This window comes from Bombus vancouverensis, chromosome 7 (genome assembly GCF_051014615.1).
Source record: "Bombus vancouverensis nearcticus chromosome 7, iyBomVanc1_principal, whole genome shotgun sequence".
In the NCBI taxonomy this organism is placed as follows: Eukaryota; Metazoa; Arthropoda; class Insecta; order Hymenoptera; family Apidae; genus Bombus; species Bombus vancouverensis.
The window spans coordinates 15,323,622-15,347,366 of NC_134917.1; the positions used below are offsets into that span (position 1 = coordinate 15,323,622).

Below are 23,745 nucleotides of genomic sequence, written 5' to 3' on the forward strand. Positions count from 1 at the left end.
ACGTACTAACGCGTTTATCTACGCCAGTGGATCTTCCTCGGAGATTAAAGCTGGCAAATTATAGTACAAGTAACCCGAGGATTTTATCGCGATCTAAGCGTTAAGGTTGTACTGCTTTCAGACCTCGAGCTTTTAACTTAACGGCACTTGAGAATCGAAGAGAAAACTTTTACCGATATATGGCACAGCATTTTGTTGGCAGGAATATCTTTGCCCTGGCTTTTCGAGGTCGAAGCTTTTGGATATCGTACATTCCCACGAAATTTCTACGAGATTCTATCATTTTCGTTCTTGCGTTATAACAGCAACCATAGTGGATATTTTCTTCCGTAAACTGTCCAAGTGAAAATTCATTTCGATGTCGAACGAATGTCTGTGCCGGAAAGTTGATAGCAAGAAAGAATCGATTCAGAGAATACACGCGAAGATTTGGCATGAATGATGCGGCGTGCAGATTCGATTACGCGTAAGATCTTTAAGATCGAGACGCTTGAAAATCTCATAGAAATTTCGTCGGGAGAATTCAAAGAGACAAAGTTTAAATAAAAATCGACTCGTAGTAAGAATTCTTAAGGTAGATGAATGATTATTTTATCGTATACGTAACGAACAAAAACGTGTCTACGCTTCGCTATTTCTACAAGATCAGGAATACACAAAATGATATTTTCGTAAGAAAAGCGGGAATAAAGTATCCTGGTAGGATAACGTTGCTGTGACACAGAGAGACGCGGATTCGCGGGAAAAGAAGAGCTCACGGCAGAAATATACGTCTTGCTTCTTGGTCGATTCGTCTTGCCGCGGAAAACTCTGGCGAGAAACGTTTCCGAAGCTTCCTTGCAGCGGCGCGGCATGAGCTTAACACGATGTAAGCCCCGCCCGGTGTGCGGATATATCGCGGTTTCTGCGGCCCGTTGCTATCCGTATCCATAAAGAATGTAAGCTTCCACGGAGACTCGTATCGTATCCTCCCTGTGGCGCAATAACGGCGACTCTCGGGATCCAAAAATTTCATGCATACGATATAAAGTATAAACGACGACTTCATCATCCCCGACGTTTCGCTCCTGCGTCTCCGCATTTTCTTTTCCATCTCCGTGCTACGCAACTTCGCGTTTCGTTCTCGATGTGCCGCGTCTCTGGTCGCGAGTGTCGCGACTGGAAAACGAGAAGGTCGATTTCGATCTTTCCATCGTCTGCAAATGTCGAGCTCTCGACTTGTTCTATCGAGCTATGAACGCGATACAAAAGGAAGTACGCGGAGAAAATCGGCACGCAAGGATATTGAAACGGCGAGCGGGAAAACGTACGTTCGCACTGAAACGTCTGGGATTGATTTTTGGCCTTTTCTGGAATAATAACCGCGCAAATACGAGGCTTCCCTCGTCAAAGGAATATCCGCGCCAATATCGACAGTTTGATTCTTAAGGTCGCGATGCCGGACGTGTGGCACCTCGCGAAAATTGCCCTTCGCCTGTGAAATTTCCTGGAACCTTCTTTCGGTATTTCGAAATATCCCGCTCCTTTGAAACGGTTACGCCGGGGGAAATGCCGCCTTCCGACAGCAGAAATTGAACGTTCACACGATGATGTTTCGTCGGAGAACGCGTGCTCCAGCACGTTTGATCGTCGGTTCGTTTTCGAGTCAACGAGCTTTCATCCTACGATGCTGTTTGCGCCTTGGAAACTGGATACGAAGTTATGGATATTTGTTTTGCTGAGTTTACAAGTATCGCACGAACGGTGTTATTTAATTGAAGACGCGAAACAATAGCGTAAAGCTTTTTACGCGATAGTATCGTAGACTTGTCGATTTGCTGGGAAACGACGAGGCTCTGAATTCACAGTTACGGTAAAATTTCGTCACCCACACATCGAGCTACACCGACCTGTGTTCTGTCGGCAAATGACTGTTTACGGTAACGACAACGATTTTGGCTTCTACCTCGCCTGCGGAATATTTAAGGAAGCTATCTGGAAGAACTGTTTGTTGGAGGTAGCGAGAAAGAAATTCATGAATTTCCAAACAATCGACTGGTATTTTTCCTTCTTAAGATTATTAAGAAAAATATAATACCTGACTCTGGATAGATTCTACGAATTCAGATTTATTTTCTTCTATTTTTGTAATTTGAAGTTGTTGAACAATTTGTTGTTGTCTTCTTCGCGTTTCTTAAATGTTCGAGAATTTTCACAATAAACACTTACAGTCTCGAATAGACGATAATCGGATGAAAATTCTTCATTTTTTACGATTAGATCTACGACTCCTTTCAAGATTACGTAATTCTCGTGGGAAACAAAAAAAAATCTGCGAAGACTGAATTGAGAAGTTCGTGAAACGTTCGCAAGATGAATTGTAACATTGATCGAGCAAATTAATTTCCATGGAAGTAATATAGTGATTTTCATGAAACAAGGACACGCTAACGTTTCGTTCTATATGGCAAGTTAGAGGATTGAAATGAAAATGGAGACGAAAGTGAGATACAAACCGGCGAGGACACGCTGCTAGTTCGTGGTTTAACACCTGCGGGCAAAGAACAGAGCCAGGTTTCGGGCACCAGGTTTCAGAGACTTTGACCGCCGAACAGGTTCGCAACGGAGCGTAGAAGCACAGCCTAAGGCGTTCCTCGATAAATTTGATGAAAAAGTTTCGCTTGGCGGCGAGTCGGCTCGCGGCGCCAAGCCGCCCCCGGCGAGAAAACGATACCTTTTCCGAGTTTCGTGTCACCAGGCTTGATAACGACGTTCCGTACCGTGAAAAGCTTAAACGTCGCCCGTTCTCTGCTCCTTTCCTCCAAGGCCCGAAGCTCTTTTTGCGATTTCCACAATTTTTTTATCTTTCTCCTTTTTAACGCAAGAATCGAGGTCTGAAGCGATGAAACTTGAATCGAGATACCACACGCTCTTTCAGAAACATATTTTTTCATAAACATGACGGTTTCGCTTATTAATTGATTTTTATACTCTCGTTCCGTTGACGTTGACGTTGACGTTGACAGATTTTACGAGACGCCGAGCGACGCATTTGCAATTATTACGTTACATCGTATATTAGTATATATTAGCTCGTATCGTCATCTTGTCAGTCGTAAAGCTAAAGCGAAGTAGGTCGAAGTCGTTTCGACGATCGCCAGCGAGCGTAACGCGTGTTTATTGTCCTAATTGCTGTTGAGCAAATATTTTTCACGCGACGGATCGTATGTGAAGTTTGGCCATCGGAGAGGAATTCGACAGCAGCGTATAATGCATAATAAAGCCAAAAATCAGAGACAGCAGCGCATTAATTAAAAGGGGAATTAATTAAAGTTTCGCCGGAGAGGGGTTACGTGTCGTTAGCAGAGTCGATCAGGACCGTGCTCGCGGTCCCTGATAAATAAACAATTTTCGGCCAGGTAATCGACGGGGGCCGCGTGTTATTGCTCGGAATCCCATTAGCCAACGGCAAAAAGGAAACCGAGATAACGCTAACAAACTTCGGTGATCGCCGGCGCAATCGGAATTTCAATATTTCGCAAATCGATTATCAGCGCGCGGACACCGCTGCTGCCAGCGAGCCGTTCTCTTCGTCGGCCTACAATCCACTACCAACGAAACATCATGCGATTCTGAATTATAGAGAATTACACAGGGTCACGCCCAGTTCATGAAATATTAACAGTCCGATGTAACCTTCCAACGCGGCACTTTGCCCTTTCGTTTGCCCACTTTTCCCATTCTGCTGCCCATTCTGGCTATAGAACCGCTTATACCGGTTTGTCGTGCGATACAACGTTCTTGTCGATCGCTTAATCTCGTCCGAACCTGTCAATTACACAACGTTCGCGTTACGCTATCGTTAAACTGGATGCGTATCTCGACGAACTGTCAAAACCTCTCGAAGAGTGAAATGTATTGAATTGAACGGCGAGATCGTTTCATTTTTACCACCAAACTGAAGGACGTACTTTCTCCTTTACGTGTCCTCTTTTTGATCGATACATGCACCGTTCCTTTCGTCGACTTTTCGCCACCTCTGTGCTAACTTTGTTATCCCATCTATCGGCGTTGTTTAGTCCTCCGCGAGCAAGAAACGTTCCAATTCGTTTCCGCAGTCTTCAAAAGAGAAGAAGATTTTATCGTTGAGGTAATTTTGTGTCGAATAAGCGATAGTCTGAGCGTGCGTGATCGAGAGAATGTCGTAGACGGAATGGAACATTCCATTCAAGTTGTAGGAATTCTTGTCGCGCGAAGATCGACGCGCCTGGTTTTGCGTTGTCTCGGTGAAACATGTTCGAAATTGTATCGGACTAACAAGAAACAAATATTCCGAAAAGTACTTGTTTTACACTCCACAGTTGTCTGACGATCGATCAACGATACCGGGTTAGACCAATTGAATCGAAGTTAGTGGCCATTGTTTAAACTCGGTAGCATCTCGCTATTAAAAAACGGAACGAACTTTCTATTTAACGCAATGTATATGCAGCTGTTCATAAAGATCTACATACACTGGCTCGCGAATGTATTTGAACACTTTTAGAAAATATTTACATAGCTATGTATATGTATGGATATTATTATATAACCAAGTTTTCCACTTAAACGCTCCAGCTTCGCAGAAACAAAGCAACGCTGACAAAATATTGCTTTAATATACTCTTTGATACTGGCTAGCCTTTTCTATTCTCCGAGCTCTTCTTGTCTCGCATTACCTGCCATCTTCCTCATTCTCCAACCTTTTCACCTCGTTCCGGCTGGTCTGTCGCTTCCTGTTTCACTTCCGTTTCCTCCGCAACTTGGCCTTTCCAGTTGTCGGTTTTTCGGACCACTTTTCCTCTGTTCCCCAGTTCACCCATTTCCAGACTGCTCTTCCCCTCGGTTTTCTGCCAAGCGTTACGCTTCTGTCCGTCCTGCAGCGTGCGCCTAATGCACTAAATTGCCAGCTAGCGAGCGCTATGCTAATGTCTTTACTCGCGAATCCGGTAGCCGAGCGCGCGGAAAGAAAAACCTCGGAATCTACGTCGCGCATTCTACCTTGATTCTTTGGAAAATTCAAAGGATCAGTTCGCAATCTCGTTTTCGTCTACGGTAGAATTTGTTCTCTTTTCTACACGCTTCTTACCAACGTATTACGAACATACCGTGCCTGTAATTTCACTTTTCAGTGAGATAATTGATACCGCGTCAAAGATAATGGAGATTGATCTAATCGATAATTTTCATGAATGCCGGAACGTTACGGTTTATTAGCTTTGTGGTATTGCGCGATCCTGAAACTATCCGTCGTTACAATGCGGCGTGCGTTTATGACGATGATGATCAGTGTGCTCGCGAGTCATTGTCGTGGTAGGTACCTAAATTTTGCTATACAGACGGCAGGTCGTCGATTCATAGCGCAAAGTCGGGAGAACGAGCGAATATATGAATTTAACATTTCTCTGTCTGGTAATCTGCACAGGTGAAAATTAGTTTTAGAAATTAACCGCGGTGAGATCTAATTTTCCACTTATGCGTCTACGCTTCCAGCATTCGGACACGTTATATTTATTGAGAAACTCTAGCAAATTATATTTCCTATGATGTTCCATACTATGGAAAACATAAATTATAGATATAAGTGAAAAGTAAGAGTTGTAAAAAGCGGTAAAGTTGTAAAAATCAACTGATTTCCTAATACGTACTTATAGTTAGCGGTATGCTTCGCCCATACTATAACAAAGATCACTAATTTTCGTTATCGGAAGAAAACTATCGCATCCATCGATCGCATCAGCCGAAAGGAAAAAAGTGAACAAAACTCGTAAGATCGAGTAATCGAAACCAGCTACCGCTCGTACATTGACTCTGCGTCTATTGTAACACTTTAAAATAATTTATCCCACACAATTGGAAAAGTCGTCAACGATACACAGCACCAAAAGAAGATGCGTTTTTAATTCGTTCATTGAATTCGTTTCTTTATCGTCCTCGCATTTATTGGGTCAGCAACTAAGTAATCGCGGATTTTGTCATTAGGTGGTAATTACAAAATCCTCAATCACATAGTTGCCAATCTAATAGATAGTTCTAATTATTAATACAGAGATATAGAAACGAAATATTTTGAAGCGAGTTCGAACCGATATAACAGCAAGGGCAAAAGGAAGATGATCGATGGGCCAGGAAACAGAGCTGGAAGCAGAGCCGCATACGGAAAAAAGAAGGATTAAAAAGGAATTCGCGCGAGCCTTATCGTCGACAAAGGACATCCGTAATACGCGTGTATATTTGCGCAGCGTGTGCAATATATAACGCAGTGGAGCGATATTAAGCGGCTCTCCCGCGTTCGGGGCCCCTCTTTCCGCATCAAACGGGAATTATGTTACAGCAATGAGGGCGTAACGACGAGCAAACGAGGCTGTTTGCGAAGGCAGCAGCCGAGTAAAATCGTCAAACGTTTCACCGAAAAATCGGGGATATAGAACACCGCACGCCGTCAGAAGATGTTCCATTCGCGAACGCTTCACTCGTTTCTAAAACTCCACTCGACTTTATCCCCGGCTGCCCCCTCGCTCTCTCTCTCTCTCTCTCTTTCTCTCCCTCTTCTTCACTATTTCTCTGTATCTCATTCTCTCGCCCCCTGTAAAATGTTTCTCCTGCGACGAGAATATTCTGACGAAACAATGAATGCTGCAACGGTTGAAAATCGAGACTCGGATTAATGAAGGGTATTGTTAGGGGAATTAGACGCGTATATGTACGATTGTGAAGAGCTTAATTGTTGAAAATTCTGTTATTCTATCGTCGTGTTTGTTGCATTTGAAGGAAAATCTTGGAGGTAGATCTTACAACGCTGCTCGTCGTAGATCAATTAAAGCTGATTAAGAAAGGAGAAACGAAATATCGGCTGCTGCCGTTTTAACGAGAAATTATCTCCGGTATAGGTATATTCTCCTCTCCTTTTTTCTTCCTCCGTTACATGACTTTAACGCGACTTTCAGAGGCCTTTTAGCAAGGAGTTAAAATCATTTTCAGTTTAAACGAGACACCCTGTGCGTATCGTCATCCCATCCTATACGAAACTAGACCGTCTCGATCTGATCCATCGCGCGTCGAACGTTTCATATCAATCTCAAACGCATATTAAAAAATATTGTGCCATTTAGACGAACTCTCGGATGAATCTGAAACGTTCGACGCGGTGAAAAGGTCCGTCCATGGAAGCGCGGCAAGCTAAATTCGCTCGGCTGAATTTTCTGTTGCGAATTCGCCGAAAAAACGGTCGCCACCGAGGCCGAGGAAGACACGGGTGGCGTTCTTGGACGCGGCGCGCGTTTAACTTCCGCCGGAAGGGCGGCTCGAGTGGCTTCGTGTCCGTTCGTCGCACGAGGAGTGCACTCTGGGAACAGTCGCGGCGTGAAACGAGCGTGGAGACGCTCGCGCGATTCCCATCCTCGTTTCGTTTCGTCCCACTTTCCCCTGGAGAATCCCGGTTTATCCCCGGCAGACTGAGAAAAACGTTTCTTCCGCTTCGAAATCCTTTTGCCGAGCCCTCTGTTTCACCGCGCCGCGAAGTGGCGATCAAGGGAAGCGACGTTTCTGGCCGATTTTACGGCTTCCGCTTTTTCGATGTGCCTCGCGAGCGTTTTCCGTGGCACCCGGGGCTTGCGCGCGCGCCAGTAGTCAGGGAAAGAGGAAGTGGCTTCTCGTCGCATCGCACGAAAGCCATGTTCTTATTGACTGGAAGCCTCCAGGTACGACGCGTATCAGCTTAGACGATTGGGTGTTATCGAATGGAAACAACAACGTTTCGTTTTCCGACAGAGTTTCCCGTGGCTCGTTCCCGGGATATTGCCGTCTTTGATCTCTATACCATCCGTTTATCGCGATTTAGAATAGCGTAGATCCTTTGCACGATAATCCTCCAATGATGTCTTGCGCAGCTTTGCTGGAACGCACAGTTACAAATCTGATTCGATAGAATGGAGTAACGTGGTATAGAATTTGGATCCATTTAACGGTAGGGATTATTGTTATCGAATGTCTCGAAAGTTTACTCGAGACTTGGATATCTCCGCTTCTGTGAATGCTCGAAAAGGTGGAAATAAAAATTGTTACTTGATCGAAGAGATGGTAAGGATCGGTTTCGCCTCTTGACGATTGTACTTCAACGATAAACAAGGAATTACGATATACAAGTTATAATACAAAACACGAAGGTATGTACCAATTTGAACGTACGTTGAACGTGAATGGCGCGTTAATTAACTCGCGATTAGGTTCGTGTATCGAAGCAGACAGAGCGTGGTTCGATGGAAAATCGATGAAAATTTTAAGCCGAATAGGAAAGAGGATGTAAAGGTAATAAGATCGACTTGTATAGGGATAAAATACGCGATCGATTAAAGAAATGTTGAAAAGAAGATGGGAAAATATCGTTGATGGAAAGAATTGTTGTAAAGCGTTAACGTCTACGAACTATCGGTCTTGCTGAAACTCGGTGCCGTGTTTATGCTGTCCAAACGGTGCATTAAGTCACGTGTACACGCGTGATAAATGAACCAGCGAACGGTAGAGCTATTAGTCTTCGTTGTCACGAATTATGGTGGACAAAATTTGTAGAAGTACATATGTACGTCGGTAGACGGCCACGAGTTGTCCCGAAATGAGATACAGAGTGTCGCCGAGCATTTCAAGCGCGCCCGTATTTCGTCAGAATGCTCGTCTAAAAACCCTCCTCGCTATCGAGTCGAATATTACCCTGAAAAAGTTCATTTTTTAACAGGGAAGGAGATAAAAAAGCAAAGGGCCATCCTTTTTCTTCTAAATTCGCGTAGACAGAAATAGATCCACGAGAATGGAGAAAAATGCGCGACTCGAATGAACTCCCGAGACCAAATCCACGTCGCAGATAATAAAATCTCGTTTCTCGGCGACGTAATTTGCGAGTCATATTTCCCGCGTACAGAACGATAGGGCTTCTGGCCCCCGGTTTCGCTCGAATTCCTTTCGTTTCCTACGAAAAAATAGCGCGTGAACTCGGCCTATAAATATAAAAGGGATACTCCGACATGGCAGAGGAAACGTGGTAAACGGGCCGTGTAAAGGGAAAAGAAAAAGGAGAGACAGGATCGAGCAACCATCGCTTCGTTCAGGTAATTTCCTTGCGAGGTATAAAAGGGTCAACGAAGGATGCCTTCTAGTCTCTCGAGCCTTCCTGGATCTGTTGCCCTTCACATACGTAATGTATACGTCGACGAAGACGAAGCAACCCCTATAGAAATTCCACGTTTAGCCCCGGACATATATACACAGTAGACCAGTGGAAAGGGGATGGGCTTGATAAATGAATTCGTGGGTGATACGCGTGGGTGAAAAACGTGGATTCTGATCTCGTTCTTTTCCGGCTGAGAGACTAAAGACACCTTGGGGCATGGCGAGAGCGGAAAGAAGAAACGACGATCGAAATACGTCTGGTTCCTAAGTGCACCATCGACCAACCGGAATCACGAATGTCTACATGCCGTAACAACGTCAGGCATTCGTGTTGTCGCGTGCTTCTTCCTGTCCACAACTGTTTAAGCCACTTTCGTGGCGAAGAGCAGAACGGTGTTCTTGCGCGAGGATAAATTATCCAGAGGAAATATCCAGAATTATAACTCTAATGCTTCTTAAGTCTGTCGTGCGTTCGCCTGACTTACGAATAATAAATTTCGTCTGGTTGCAAGCTCGAGAACATAATTTTGAGAAATAGCTTTTTACCTGATGGAAGTACGTTTGTTAGCCTAGTTTTACGATCACGGAAAAAATACAGGTACTTTTGTCAAAACTAGTACCGACTATCGCGCAAGTGCGTATCGAAGTTCGATAGTTCTATCGTTAAGAACTCATTTTACTTAGTGGAGAGATTTTTTAACTGTGGAAAGATCGTGGTTCTAAATGATGGTAGTACATCGATTTGATCTACCGCTGATATCGTGTGGATATAAAAACGATTAATATCGCGTGACAAAAGACATCGTTGCTAATTCGATATTCCTCTTTGTCTGCCACTCGTCGAATCCACGACACGGTTTATCCTAAATCATCCCATAGTTGCGTAATCGGCAACCGAAGTTCCATATTCTTGCCGTTCGTGAGATGCATTTTCCTGCATCGCGACGAGTCACCGGAACATTCCGCTGACTCAGTCGTTGCCGATAGTCTGCGACCATTAAAACAACAGCACGTTAGAAGTAACTTTAGACGTCGCAAATTGCACGTGCCACAAGTGCCGAAGCACTTTGGAGAGATCCGCTCCCTGCGCCGCCTCCGTCCTGCTTTCTCGTTCTCATGCTCCTGCGCTTGTCTCTCTATCTATCCGGTGCCGATATATAACCGATAACTCGATAACCTTCTTATTCCCTTCGACCTCATTTCCCCCGCCCATCGATTTACAACGCTATAACTGGCCTCGTCTTGTCTCTTAAAGCTGACGGCACCGCGGCCATCTTCTAAGAGAAAGAAAAAGATAGAAGGGAAAACCTCGACGAGGCTGCCTTTCCGTTAACGTCGCGTTTGATTTTCGCAAATTCACCGCGTTATGACGTCCGATATGCGTACTATACGCTATTTACGTTGCAACGAAATATAAATTGCAACTGGATGGTGAACGACGTACGTAGATTTCCGGTGGTACGTTAGATCGTAAATCAGTACGGCTTATGTCTCGATACGATCGCCGCTATAAGCTCATCGCGCAACCCCTCCCTTCCGACGTGCCGGAAGGAAAAAGAATCACCTCTCACCTCATTTTTCTACACGAGATCGTCCGTGTACCGTGATACTTGACAACGCTTATCTAAATGTTCCGTTGGAAAAACGTCGGAAGAATCATTTTGTTTGATCGGAGATTATTCTATTCGAAGATTAATCGCGTAGATCTCATCGTTTAACTTCAGCAGCGATACGATGTTGAATTACGACTGAAATCGTAATCGATGCGAAAAAATGCAGTAGAATGCGCGCCGGTATACTGGGAGTAAAGAAATAAAATTCGTTCGTTCAGTGGTGTGTGGTTGTAAGTTTTCGTTAGGCGAAAGAAAAAAGGAAGGAAAAAGAGCGAGGGCAGGACGAAAAAGCGAACTGGTGTCGGCCGATAAAAATGTTTGCCACTGGCGTTACGTTAGGCGACCAAAGTTTCCCTTATCGTTGATTAAATTAGCGATAAGGAAGTTCGAGCGTCGTTTTAATGGATCGCAAAAACGGAACGCGAGATAGGAGCGGACGTTACGAAAATCGATGACTCGGCTAATCCACTTTTTACCCCCTCGTTTTGTACCGTTCCCTTTCAACGTTTCAAACATCCAACGAATTTCGTCGGTTACGATGGATTTTCGAGGAAAAGAGAAAAGAATGGATAAAAAAAAACGAGAGGAAATAGAATTCGAAAGTTTCAGTTTCACCTTCGATCGGTTTGACGTAGAAATATCGCGAAAGAAGAAGTTAACGCGGTATTAAGTGACGTTTAGAGACAATGGTCGTGAAAAAGAACTGACGTATCGACATAACGACAAACATTAACCGTTCGCGAAGGATTTCGATTGGCTTTGAATTGGCGAACTTTTAGCCAGAAAGGAAACAGAAGGGGAACAGAAATGGATCGAGGCCGATGATGATAAATCTACGCGGACGCCGGGGTGTCATCGAAAAATTTCACGGCTTCGCCAGCGCGACACCTGTCGATATCGAGACGTTACATTAAAATTCACCGGCATGCACCCGGATTAACCGAGATTCTTCGCGACGTAACTTCCAGTGGCTTCGAAAAAGCACCGCGAAATCGCATCAACCCACACGCGGCCAATTTGCTTTTTTCCATGAATAATTCCGCCATGAATCTTCGATCGTCGCCGTGCAACCGAATGAAGGGTAACGCGTATGAAATACCAATATTGAAACGTCCCTGCGTATCGTGCAAGAGAAATATTGAAATCTCTCTGGGGAGAAGTTTTAGCTTTTTCGACCGCCTTAGTGTAGAAACGTATCTATCACGCGAATGTCAAAAGTATCCGTTTTACAATGGGAAATGAATTTAACGAGGATGACGTTCCAGAAAAGAAATGGACTAAAAATTGTCGAAGTTGTAGAGCCAGGAGCAAAGTTGCTACTTGAATTAGAGTAGTTCGGGTATCTTCGAAAGTCTGGAAGAAGTATCTTCGAGAACTACGTAACACGGAATCGAACTGGATATTACACGAGTCAAAGAGAAAATGTCGTGGCTTCCACGAAGAGACAAATAAATCGTATAATCGATATTTGAAAAGTAATAATATCGTAGAAAGGGAATACAATTGAGCAATTAACGTCAAGTTAACTGAAATCAGAGGATGGTAATAATCGTGGTAATAAACACGCCCGGTCTCATTGTTCGATCAGACACTCGTTCTTCGTATCGACGGCTGTCGATATCGTAGCTCGGCATTAAAATTCACGGTGGCGTTTTCCGATTTAGCGAGAATCTTCCAAGCGACGTCGTCTCTCTATCTCAGCTAGGTGCATCGAGTTTACGTCGTCGTCGTCGTCGTCGTCGTCGTCATCGTCGATGATGGTGGTCTTGCCTGGTCGTCGGCAAGCTTGTTACTTTGCATTTGCGAACGACGCTGTCCGACATGCTCTATGAAAAATACATAATTCAGCCAGAAGCAAAGTGTCAATAATAATACCTATATCTGCGTTCCAGTCCAGTGACCGACGATATTTCAGAATGTGCCCCGGTCACGGACACGCGCCACGGGCCATTTTATTTCGCGATATAATGCTTGACTCCTCGTCCTTCTTACCGTCTGACATATTGGTCGCGATAGCGAGTAATCCGTTACGTCAGTCCGTATCCGCGATAAGAACGCCGCACGGTCCCCTCTTTCCTCTTCCTTCTTCCTCTTCATTCTCTCTCTTCTCTCCCTTTCTTCTTTTCTCTATCCTCTCCTTACTCCCTCTTTCCTTCTTCGTTTATTCGTCTCTTTATACCCTTCCACCCTCTCTCTATCCATTTCTCCTCCAACGTTTTCGCTCTTCTGCCTCCCTCCTACTTCGTTTTATTTTTCCACTCCGAACCCGGTGCCTTTCTCATTTCGCCTCTTTGTGCTTCTCGTTTCGTCTGTTTGTCCCGTTTCTTTGTTCCCTTCTCGCATCTGTCCCTCTTTCCACGCGTATGCCTCTCCCCTCCGTCCCTCTGCTTCTCTCTCGTTCGCCTCTTTTTCAACAATCTACCCCGAGCCACGATGGAACGGCCAATATATTTGCAGACGCAAAACTTCCAGCTAGATTCGCGCCGGCGTAGCGAGAATACAGTGCGCCGCATGGAAAACGTGATGCAGATCAACGATAAATCAGACGGCGAGCGGCCATGTAAATAAAAATCTTACGAAAAAGAGGAGCCAGTAGAGAGGGAAGAATGAAGCTTTTTGTGCGAAAGGGTGCCACTGGCTGTCATTTCGGTCGGCATCCAATTTGAAATTTTTCATCGGCCGATAACCGATACGCGGCTCGATTTGTAATTTTGTCCGCGATCAAGAAGCCCCATACCGCGGTCCCCGAACATTCGACGAATCCAACGATTCGACGTTATTTACCCGATATATTCCCTCCCTCATCCTCCATATCCCTCTATTCGATCCTCGGAATCTCTGGATTATTTATAACTCTATTTGCTCCATTCGAGCGAACCCGAGATAAATAGTCCAGACGCGATAAATTACGTTTCACAAGTTAGCCGGCGCTTAATTCGTCCCTACGGAGCCTTGCCTCCACTTGAGATTTTTAAGAAAAGCAACGCGAAGTCGAATATAGTCGAGGTTCGCCAAGAGACAGTTCAACTTTGTACTCCGTTGACAAATTGTTATTTCTGTTCTCGTCGACGAGAAACGAAAATGATGAAAAGCCGCCCGTACAAATTGATCCATAGATATTTCTGATCCGTCTTTCTTCGACAAATTACGTTCGCTTTCCAAAGGCTTCGCTGCAATAGCATTCGAAATTTGCTAGTCGATCGTATAAATATAAGAACTTCTGACGGTGCGAATAATTGAAATATTCGAAGCTCGACGCTATCGGACTACATATGAGAAGAAAAAAGGAAACACCGCGTGCAAAGTTTGCGCGACAAAAACGCACGTTTCCTCTTTCACCCCTTCGATTTAGTCGCACGGAACGATGAAGCGACTCGAACGCCTGATGCCGCATATAAACAGAAAGAAACGCGAGGGACTCGCTGTCAAGTTGACAGGTAATTCACAGCGCTGAAAGCAGCTTCTTCTGGCGGTAACTTTGATTTCGTGACCCTTCGACGAGACCGTCGCGAATTTGTGGAGGAACGAGTGGCAGGTCCGTGACAACCGGCTGAAGATCGACCCTCGTTTCTCTTTCTCCCTGTTCTGCTTTAAATTAAACCGTGTTGCTTCTACAGCATGAAGACACTGTAAGTTTTCTTAAAATTTCAATATCGTCGAGCATCGCGGGGGTGGGAATTCATATGGACGACGAATAATCGAGAACCGAGAGAATATTTATGCTAGAGTATTGGCAACTGAATGGAGAATGATTCGGAGAATGCAGGTTGAAGTTTCGTATATACTGTGATACGTGAATATTTTGATTATACCCGATAAGAACGTCTATTGTGCATACGAGATTTATAAAAGCGCATTGAATATGAGGAACAATAAGAAAAATTGGTAGCGAAAATTGAAATTGAGCGAAATAAGGTTCGAGAAAATGGAATCGTGTCGAATAAATTATTCTAGAATTAAATTATCGTTGTTCTTTTTCTATTGTATCGTTTCATTATAATTCCGCGTATTATTTTACTTTATGTTTATCGAGTAAAAAATTGCCTGCGATCCAACGTTGTACAAAGTGTTTTTCGATAAAAAAAGGTAACCTATATACTTTAGAAATATTCTAGGAATACGTCGAAAAAGAGGTTGTACAGAGGAAAAAGAGTTCGAATACGATAACAAGTGTTTTGTTCGTACAATCATCTGAAACGCGAACGAAAGCATAGCAGAAATTTTATTTAACACCGACATCTTCAACAGAAGAGAATTTAGGTGTAACATCCGTGATAGAAGAAACGTTCTCGTCGTTCTAGCGAGGAAGGCTGTATTTATTGGAAAACCAATGAGATCTTGGTCGTTGCACGAGCGAGCTTAGATCAGAGATAGCACGAAAGAAACACCCGTGGGATTTTAGACGAAAAAGTTCCACTCGAAACTCTTCGCTTTCTCCGTTGCTTAGACGAGTTTTCTGGGACAAGTTTTCGCCCGGCGATATCGTTCTCCGCGTATGCCGTCACATACGCGGCCAGTATTTCGAAAATCCGTTCCTCTACTTTAAATGTTAATTTAAATTCCGTACGACGCGACTTTCTGTCGATGACCGAAGGCTTTAGGAGAGTCGAAACATTCGTTCGAGCGTAAATACCGGCTCGTTTTATTCGTTGCAGAGATAAAACAGTACTCGAGTAATTTTGTCACAGCGACGAGAAATGTTTGAAATACTTTCCGATCGCCGGTTGTAATTCAGCCGCGACCGGGATTCCGCGGTAGCGCGAAATTTTAAACGGCAAATGCTCGAATAGAATTCCATTTTGACACCTAATTACCGCGATAATAAGCTTTGGAAATTAGGAACGTCTGCTGACCACACGAGCTACGGTGCATGATTAACGTGGCCAGATTTACGCGTAAGCCAATGACTAAACCGTAATCTACAGGGACTCGAGTCGTGTAACCGGAAAATTATAATTCCCTCGCTCCCGTTCCCTTATGGATGGATTTACCCCGTTTACATCGTCGCTAAACAACGATGAATTCTATTCCAAGTACGTCCTTATAGATTCATATTCGTAGCTCGCGTAGAATTTTCCAGGCTCTCTATTCCAATAGCGTAAGAACAATCGAATTCCAAAGAAGTAATTCTCTTGGCTTCTCGTTCGAAACGAAATTCCCGTGGTCCTGTACGATCGTCTTGTATACGATGCATAACCGGAACGTGTAAGAGACACACACGAACAAACACGTGCACTCTACATCTTTTTATCGTGGAACAGAAGCGCGGCACTCAGCCGGCTACGAGCGCATAAGGCGGCTACGAAGTAACGAGGAAAATGCATTTCTGTTTCAGGAAGCGCGTACATCATAAGATGGAGTGCCCCGCAACTGATGGTGGTAGCGGTGCAGTATATCCTCACGGGGCCCTATATGCCCCCGTACGTGCCCCAGACGGCGAATTAGGAGATGGACCACGAAAAACGTGGACCATGTTCGTCCAGGACGTTCTGTCGCGCCCTGTGTACGTGTGTCTGACCTTTGCATCTCGATCTACTCGCAGCGGAGAGCCGCGCTTCAAAATACGATGCATCTGCGAAATACGATATTAGCGTATCGAACGTAATCTATCAACGAGACGAAAACGAGAGTGGCCTTTTTATTTTTTCGTTAATGGCAATTTGATAGGTAGGATAATAAAAGTAATAACGAAATAATTTTGCGCTAGGATATATCTAGAACAATTATTTGTTCTATGAAAGGAACGAAACGATATGTTGGATTAATATTTGCGATTAGATTGACGGTTGATGCGATACATTAGCGGAAACAGACGAAATTATTTGTCAGCCGGGTTGTATACCTTTAATTGGATTGTTAATCGCAATCGAATATTAATTAGGGTAATTGAATTATGTATCGGCAGCCGCTGGATTACGGGCTTAATTAGCATCAGATATTTATTGTGAGGTGAATTATCTTGGTAAATTATTTGTCGGAAGTAATGACGTATGAACAGGAAACGAGCCGTTTTCCAGCAGCAATATGACATTGCACCGCGAGCCTGTACTTAATCGATGCAATTAGAGAGAAATTTATATGGCGCTCGTCGATGTCTCTCGAATTTTTATTTTCACCTCTATACAGTGTTTTATGGTAATGATTTACAACCATACATGATGGCATGCAATTTTCATAATTCTATCATTCGAGAGGCATGTGAAACCGTGGTAGAGAATCGTAATGAAAATCGATAACACTTACGTTGTTTCGATGGTCCAGCGTAAGGCAAAGGATAACAGTCCCGGCTGATGTAAACTCTTCCTTCTTCTACAATTTGCAAGAAATGGAAAGTTAACTCGATCTTTGAAAATTTGAAATAAAGTTGCAAATACCGAGCGGAGCACGGTATCGTGACGAGATAAGTCAAGGCTAAAATATGAGTAAAAAAAGAAAAAAGAACAAGACAAACGTTGGAGCTCTAGGAAAACCATCTCCAGGTCTTTTCATCGAAATACTCCGGGGTTAACACGTAGCGCGATAAATTCCGAAAACAATCAAACTCGCCGGAGCTCGACCGCCTTTCTCCCCAACGCTCAAAATGATAAATCTGTCCTATGAGAGTACATACTTGGCGCAGGTGAACAAAACAGACCGAACTCTGGATTCTCCTTGCGATGCGCGAGCGTTTTCCATGTTGCCTCGTTCGACGTTACACAGAGAACATACGATATCGCGTCAATTAAAACGGCATCGCCGTTCCAATTGGGGAAAAACGCGATGTTGTTCGATAAATCTCGCAGATTACGCGATCAACCGGAAAGGGAAAAAGGAAGAGGAGGTGAAAAACTGGAAAGCGAAACACGGCGTGGCCGCGATCAGAAACAAGGTGTCCCTAAAGACAGGGGAGGTACGTGCGTAGGTTGCGTAGGAAAGTCGCTGAATGGAATCTGCGATGCCGGAGACTTTTCAAGCGCGACCAGGAAGTAGCATTCAAGTAGATAACCCTCGAGGGAGAGAAGGGGGAATTTGATTAATGCTTCGGCACGTGAAAAATGGCGCTCGTGTCCTCGCGAGCGAAATCACGAAGGTTGGCAGGAACGTAACGATGGTTTTCGTGATATTTTAAAAACGGTCGCCACCGGAGAATCCAATTATCGAAACGGTTCGTTGGATCGTTGCTCGACGACGGAAACTTGGTTCTCGTTTCTCAAAAAATTTCACGAACCTCGGCAACTCGCTGATTTTCCTCCCGACTCGCTTCAACTTTCACAAATTTCATCTCATTTTCTCCCTTTTTTTATTTTCGTTCACTCTCATATTTTTCGCCCGTTTCGCAATTTTTCCTTTTTCCCTGATTTCCCGATTAATATCAGCGCAAATATTAACGCGTACCATCGCGTCGGTCGAAATTAATTTCTTCGTTGCGTTTTAATTCGCGGGACGCGTTGAAAATTCCTCGATGAATGGGGCATCCGGCGTTCGAATTTCGTGCTGTTTCATCGACAACGCTGGCCCGCGGATGGCGTTACTAATTTATCGAAATACATTAAAAATCCATGCCGCAATCGTGAATGATACACGAAGAGGAAATTGAAACGAAACAGGCTCGCTTCTAATTTTAACGCGACAAAAGTGTCGCTGAAGTGGCCGGTGAAACATTTCATGAAGCCAGCCGCGCGTTTTCCCTCGGCGCGCTCGTGCCTGACGCGCTCTCAAAGACCGAAATTACTATGATTTCCAAACGAACGTATTAATTCTCGTGGCCCCTGTAATTAAGAAACTTTCCATTACCGATCGTGTAATCGGCACGTGACATGTAATTGGGTTTCACGATATCGTCTGTGAGAAGCTGCCAAATTGAAATACGCTAGCCGCTCGAATTAATTACCGAAAGAAGACACAAAGACATCAAACGACACGGAGAATTCAATTCCCGGGCGTGACTGGCGAACGAATCGTCTACCAACGTCGGTGTAGGCCCTGGTTAATCGAAAAACGTTGATTCGTAGGCTGTCAGAGACGGTCGTGAATTCGAAATTGAGCTAACATTTCATAATCCAGTCGGTAACGAAACGCAAATATTAATAACCGGTCAGGTGCTTTGCCAGTAATTTAATTTCACGGAGCCCAATAACGAAACATCGGCTACTCGACGATGAAAATTATAAAACGATTCATATCGCTAGTACGAAAAATTTGTTCACATCCGAAGGCTCCCTGGTCTTCTACGTTATCGCGCAACACGTTCCACAACGTATTCGTTTCCAAACGTAACGTTGTCGTTTGTTGGTTTCCGGAAATCGTATAACGTCGTAAAAATTAAAGCCTAGTTTCGGCCGTGGATTCTATTTCACCGGTTTGCAACGACGAAACGTTTTCATTGGAAGGAAAACCAGGTTGAAAAGTCAGGGAACAGAGGCTACGCCATGGAATTAATAGCAATAGCAGTACTAGTAATAGTAGTAGTAGTAGTAGTAGTAGTAGTAGTAGTAGTAGTAACAGTAGTAGGCTGGTTGACGCATAATTCTGCTTCCGGACGAATCGGTAGAAACCATTTGTGTGTCTGGTCTGGATAACTCCGTTCGTCGGTCACGCAAGCGGCTCAGGGAAGCCAGTATGAAAAGTTTCGATCGCGCGAAAAGGGCTTCGATAAAGTATCATTCGGTCGGAAAGTCTTGCAACTGGAAAGTTGGCTCACTTCGAAATTGAAAAGTTCCCTTTTATCGGTGATACCGACGGTACGGTGGTATCTTTCGCCGAATACCGAGATCCTGGAATAAAGATTCTTCGAAAACATCGACATAAAAAAGAAGAAAAAACGAAAGATAGAGAGAGAGAGAGAGAGAGAGAGAGAGAAGAGGGAAAGAAGAGAACGAAGAAGCAGAGAAACGTGATTTCTTGTTTAATGTACGAGAACGAGAGATAAAGCGCGGTGGAAACTCGTACGCGATGCTCGAGGAAATTTCCTTGGAAAACCGCGAGACGACTGATTCGAGCATCGAGAAACGTTCAACGGCTTGGTCTCTGTTTTCGGATTAGCATTTAAATGAAATGGCGAATTAGTGCGCCGTTTTAGATTTATCTTTCACGAGCGAGCGTCGTCAACGCGGCGCCACGCAAAGCTCCGACACAGTCGAACGATAGACTCGTTCGAATTCGGACCACGAACCAACCGAACAGCTACATTATACGATCCTCTCTACGGTTCTGCTGTAATTACCACCGCCGCCAACGATTTAATCAAGACATCTCTATTTACCTGTTCGTCGTAAAATATTCTAAAATATCTCCACTCAAATTTCCGATATTATACAAGATATCCGCCTGAATTTCCTTAAACTGAGACAATCGTGGATTTTCTACAAAGATATCGTCGCGGCTGATCGATTACACGGATCGGAACAACGAATTAGGCCAACAGCTTTTCGACGTTCGTCCGTGTCGAGGAGATTCCTGGCCAAAACGGGTAGACGATCGTCACGCAGGGGAAGAGAACAGGCATTCAGATTCGAACCACGAAACAGCGCGCACGGGCGAAATATCTCACGCCAATATAATTGTACGCGTTTCAGAGGTATCATTTCGTAATCTATGTAGTCCTGGTCGGATGGGGGATTATGTTAAGCGATGCGTGAGCGGCCACAGTCCACGGCAAGCCAGGCGTAACAGAGATACTGCTCGGTGACGTCGTTACACGCCACGGGTGTATTGCCGCGTCCGCGGCCCGTGCACGCGCCGATAGAATACACACCTCCCTATTTAGATGCGTGCACGGATAGGAGCCGTGTATCGTCTGGTGCACGCGCGACATGAATTTTATTCACAGCTCTCTCTTTCTCTCTCTCCTCTCCCTCTCTCCCTCTCTCTCTCTCTCTCTTTCTGCCAGCCGTTATTCTATTTCACGGCCGTTACACGAAATTAATACATCGATTGGCGGATGTTTCGTCGCACTGCTTCGCCGATATTAAACGGCAATAGAATTACTCTACGAGATGATTCTGGAAATCAAAGAGTAGAGCAATGGAACGATGACACACATAATGTGACACGCGACACAACGGAGTTGTAAAATTAGCGAGGAGTAAAATTGGTTCGTGTCATGAATGTCATAACGAGTGACAATAACAATCGACAATACACGGAGGGCACAGAAGCCAATCAACGCCAGTCTTTCATTAAGAATGATCTACGTCGTGCAAATACCTCTTATAATACAATATACGATCTTACATGGACCAGCAACATAAATCACTTACTGCCACACTTCTCTACTGCCACTTTAATTTCCAACTGTATTATAATCTAAGAAGATCGATTTCTATTGAAAAATTGCTATTACAAAACGCGTTATTATTGCAAGATTACATAAAACGACGTAGAGTTCGTTAAGGCTGGTCGAAGTTAGCTCTAGTTTACGTAAGAACCAAGCCCTCGACGAGGCAAAGAATCCAGGTTATGTAAATTACCTCTTAAGTAGATGATAACCCAAACTTAACCCAGATTCGAGGCACGGTTAAGGCTCTCTATCCTCCGCTCGTATCTTATCCTCGGTATATTATTTTTTGCGAGTCGCGATTAGTTGTCGATTACCAAGAACCAACCGTTAAATTTCCCGTTATTCACCGCGACACGAACATCCGTTTCTCGTCGTGATCACGTCCGAAAACGTTCCCGTCCAACGTGCATTCCACGATGCAAAATAAACGAGAAACGCGTTCGCACGCGATCGCCGAGGCGCGCGTTTATCCTTCTGCATGCATGTCCGAAGGCGGACATCATGCTCGTTCACCGTGACACGCGGTCCGATTAATAAGCAGAAAATTGCAACAGTGCGAACAACAACGAAGCCGAGACTAATGGTCGTCCTCGTGGATCGTGCTTTTCTCTATGTTGAATTACAGAAAAGAGAGAAAGAGCGAGAGAGAGACAGACAGACAGACAGACAGACAGACAGAGAGGGAGAGAACAGCTCGACGCTGTATATTTAACGTTCTCTGCTTTATATCGCGAGCTAGATTGAAATTTAACGATTTTATTTAACGAGAAAATTTTATATTGGACGATCATTGAAATTTTTTATCCAGTTCGATGAATTTCAAAATTACTTCCGCTCCAATGATTTTTTAATCCTTTCGCTTTAAATATATTTGTTATTTAACATTTTATACAAATTAAGCTCAATGACTATCATAAACCGCTGAATATGCTTCTTTCTGGCCGAGATTCAGGTCGAGTAAGAAGTTCGTTCGGCCGCCGGATTATTGGTATTTTAAACGTGTTACGCGCATGGTCAAACGTCGTGTGTCGGACAGTGAAAAAAATTCATGGCTAATGTTCGCCTAATTGCGTTACGATAGAAGCTGGATCAATTTCATCGAGGTCGGTCAGTTTGGTTTCCGAGGAATCAATCGTATTTTCTAGTGCTAATATTAGAATATTTCATTTTTCAGGGAATTTACGACGAGTAATATTTTATATCGTCGCTTTCACGACACGGAACGTATTACTAATGCAATAACGCGCGGTACCGCGTAAATTTTATTCCGTTTCAAAGCGCAAATATCGCCGCTAATTCAATTTAAAATATATGTATTCGTCATGTTTTTTCGTTATATTAAATTCGTAATAACGTTTCGCGAACAATCATTTTGAACTTGGCCGTCTGACAGTTCTGTAGCTTCTCGAACCAAACGTTAATTTCAAATTAACGACGTAAAAGAGGAGAAACGATTCGGTGGATGGAACGATGGCACGAAGTGGTCGTTGCCGTCGAACTCGTTGAACAAACGTGAAAATTCGAAGCGGACTGAAAACCGACCGAGATCCGCACAATAATCAAAGGTTTACGTTTCCCTGGGAATTTATTGCCATCCTTCGCGACCCACGCGAGAAAAAAGTTGAAAGTATTTAACTTTACGACGAGATATCACGCGGAAATTTCTTTTCATCGCGGTATTCTCAAAGACCGGAGAAACTTTTACGAACGATGGCCATGTTTAGTAAAGTCTCTGTTACCTTACAAAAATATCCTTTCGTCTATCTGCGATCAAAAAATGCCAAGGTAAAAAGCAATTGCGAGAGAGAAACGAAGGCAACTTTGGCGGAACGTAAACCGATCCGTAGCTTTTTATTGCGGCAGAAATCTGCTGGGTTAGATCGTTTTGTTCCTCTGTAGGGAAACAAGAGCGCAGAATTTCGTGGAAATTACCGGGCTTTGAAAAGCGAGTGGCGAAACAAAAGGATCGATTTAAATTACTTGGCCAGCGTAAGCGTATTTGCATGACAGTGATTTTCGTGGTTGTGTACGAATCAGCATAATAATACTTCTGAGAAATGTAACAGACCGGAATCGGACAAGCCGCTGTATATATAATATGAAATCAGAGGTTAGAGAGATGGAAGGATAGGCACGATACAGTTAAAATCGGATCCTATTATACATAATCTGTGTTACGGTCCGCGAACTCTTCTCGTCCGGTTTAACACGTGCCGCTCGTGGCAAAATTTACTGCCGCGAAAGTATTGTCTGCGAAACGTGTCCAATCTGTTGCTTCTTCCTTTGATTTCTTTCGTGACTCAGCTCCGATGAAATCGGTTAGCCGAATTTTATTTCACACCTGTGATCATTGGATTGGATTTCTATAGCGATTTCTCTATCGACACGGGAAAGGAAATTCATTTACGAGCCACGTCTAAAATTTCGTTTCGCTTATTTAACGTCGGAAGGAAGTAGGTTCGCTGTTATGAAATCCCGTTGAATTCGCAATTTGCATTATGCGAAATTTATTTTTAATAAAAATCAGAGACAGCTGGGAAATTTTTTAGTGGGACCGCGTTCGCGGGATTAATATGAAAAAAACTTGGCCGGGAAATATCTTTAAAATCCATCCGGAGTTTTAATCACCCACCGCTGCCGGCAGAACCAATAAAACTAACCCCATACATATCGAAACAAAACGAGGCCACTGTT

At 44.0% G+C, this 23,745-nt stretch overlaps 1 protein-coding gene across 2 annotated transcripts in view; it reads left to right on the forward strand.

Annotated features, from left to right (window-relative positions):
• LOC117157882 (lachesin) overlaps nucleotides 1-19,035 on the forward strand; it is a 272,842-nt gene extending 253,807 nt beyond the window's left edge. For both annotated transcript variants that reach the window (XM_033336207.2, XM_076619842.1), the window contains one exon: nucleotides 16,129-19,035. In XM_033336207.2, coding sequence (XP_033192098.1) covers nucleotides 16,129-16,238 — 110 coding nt within the window. In that variant the 3' untranslated portion in view covers nucleotides 16,239-19,035. The remainder of the gene's footprint in view (nucleotides 1-16,128) is intronic.
• The last annotated feature ends 4,710 nt before the right edge of the window (nucleotides 19,036-23,745 follow it).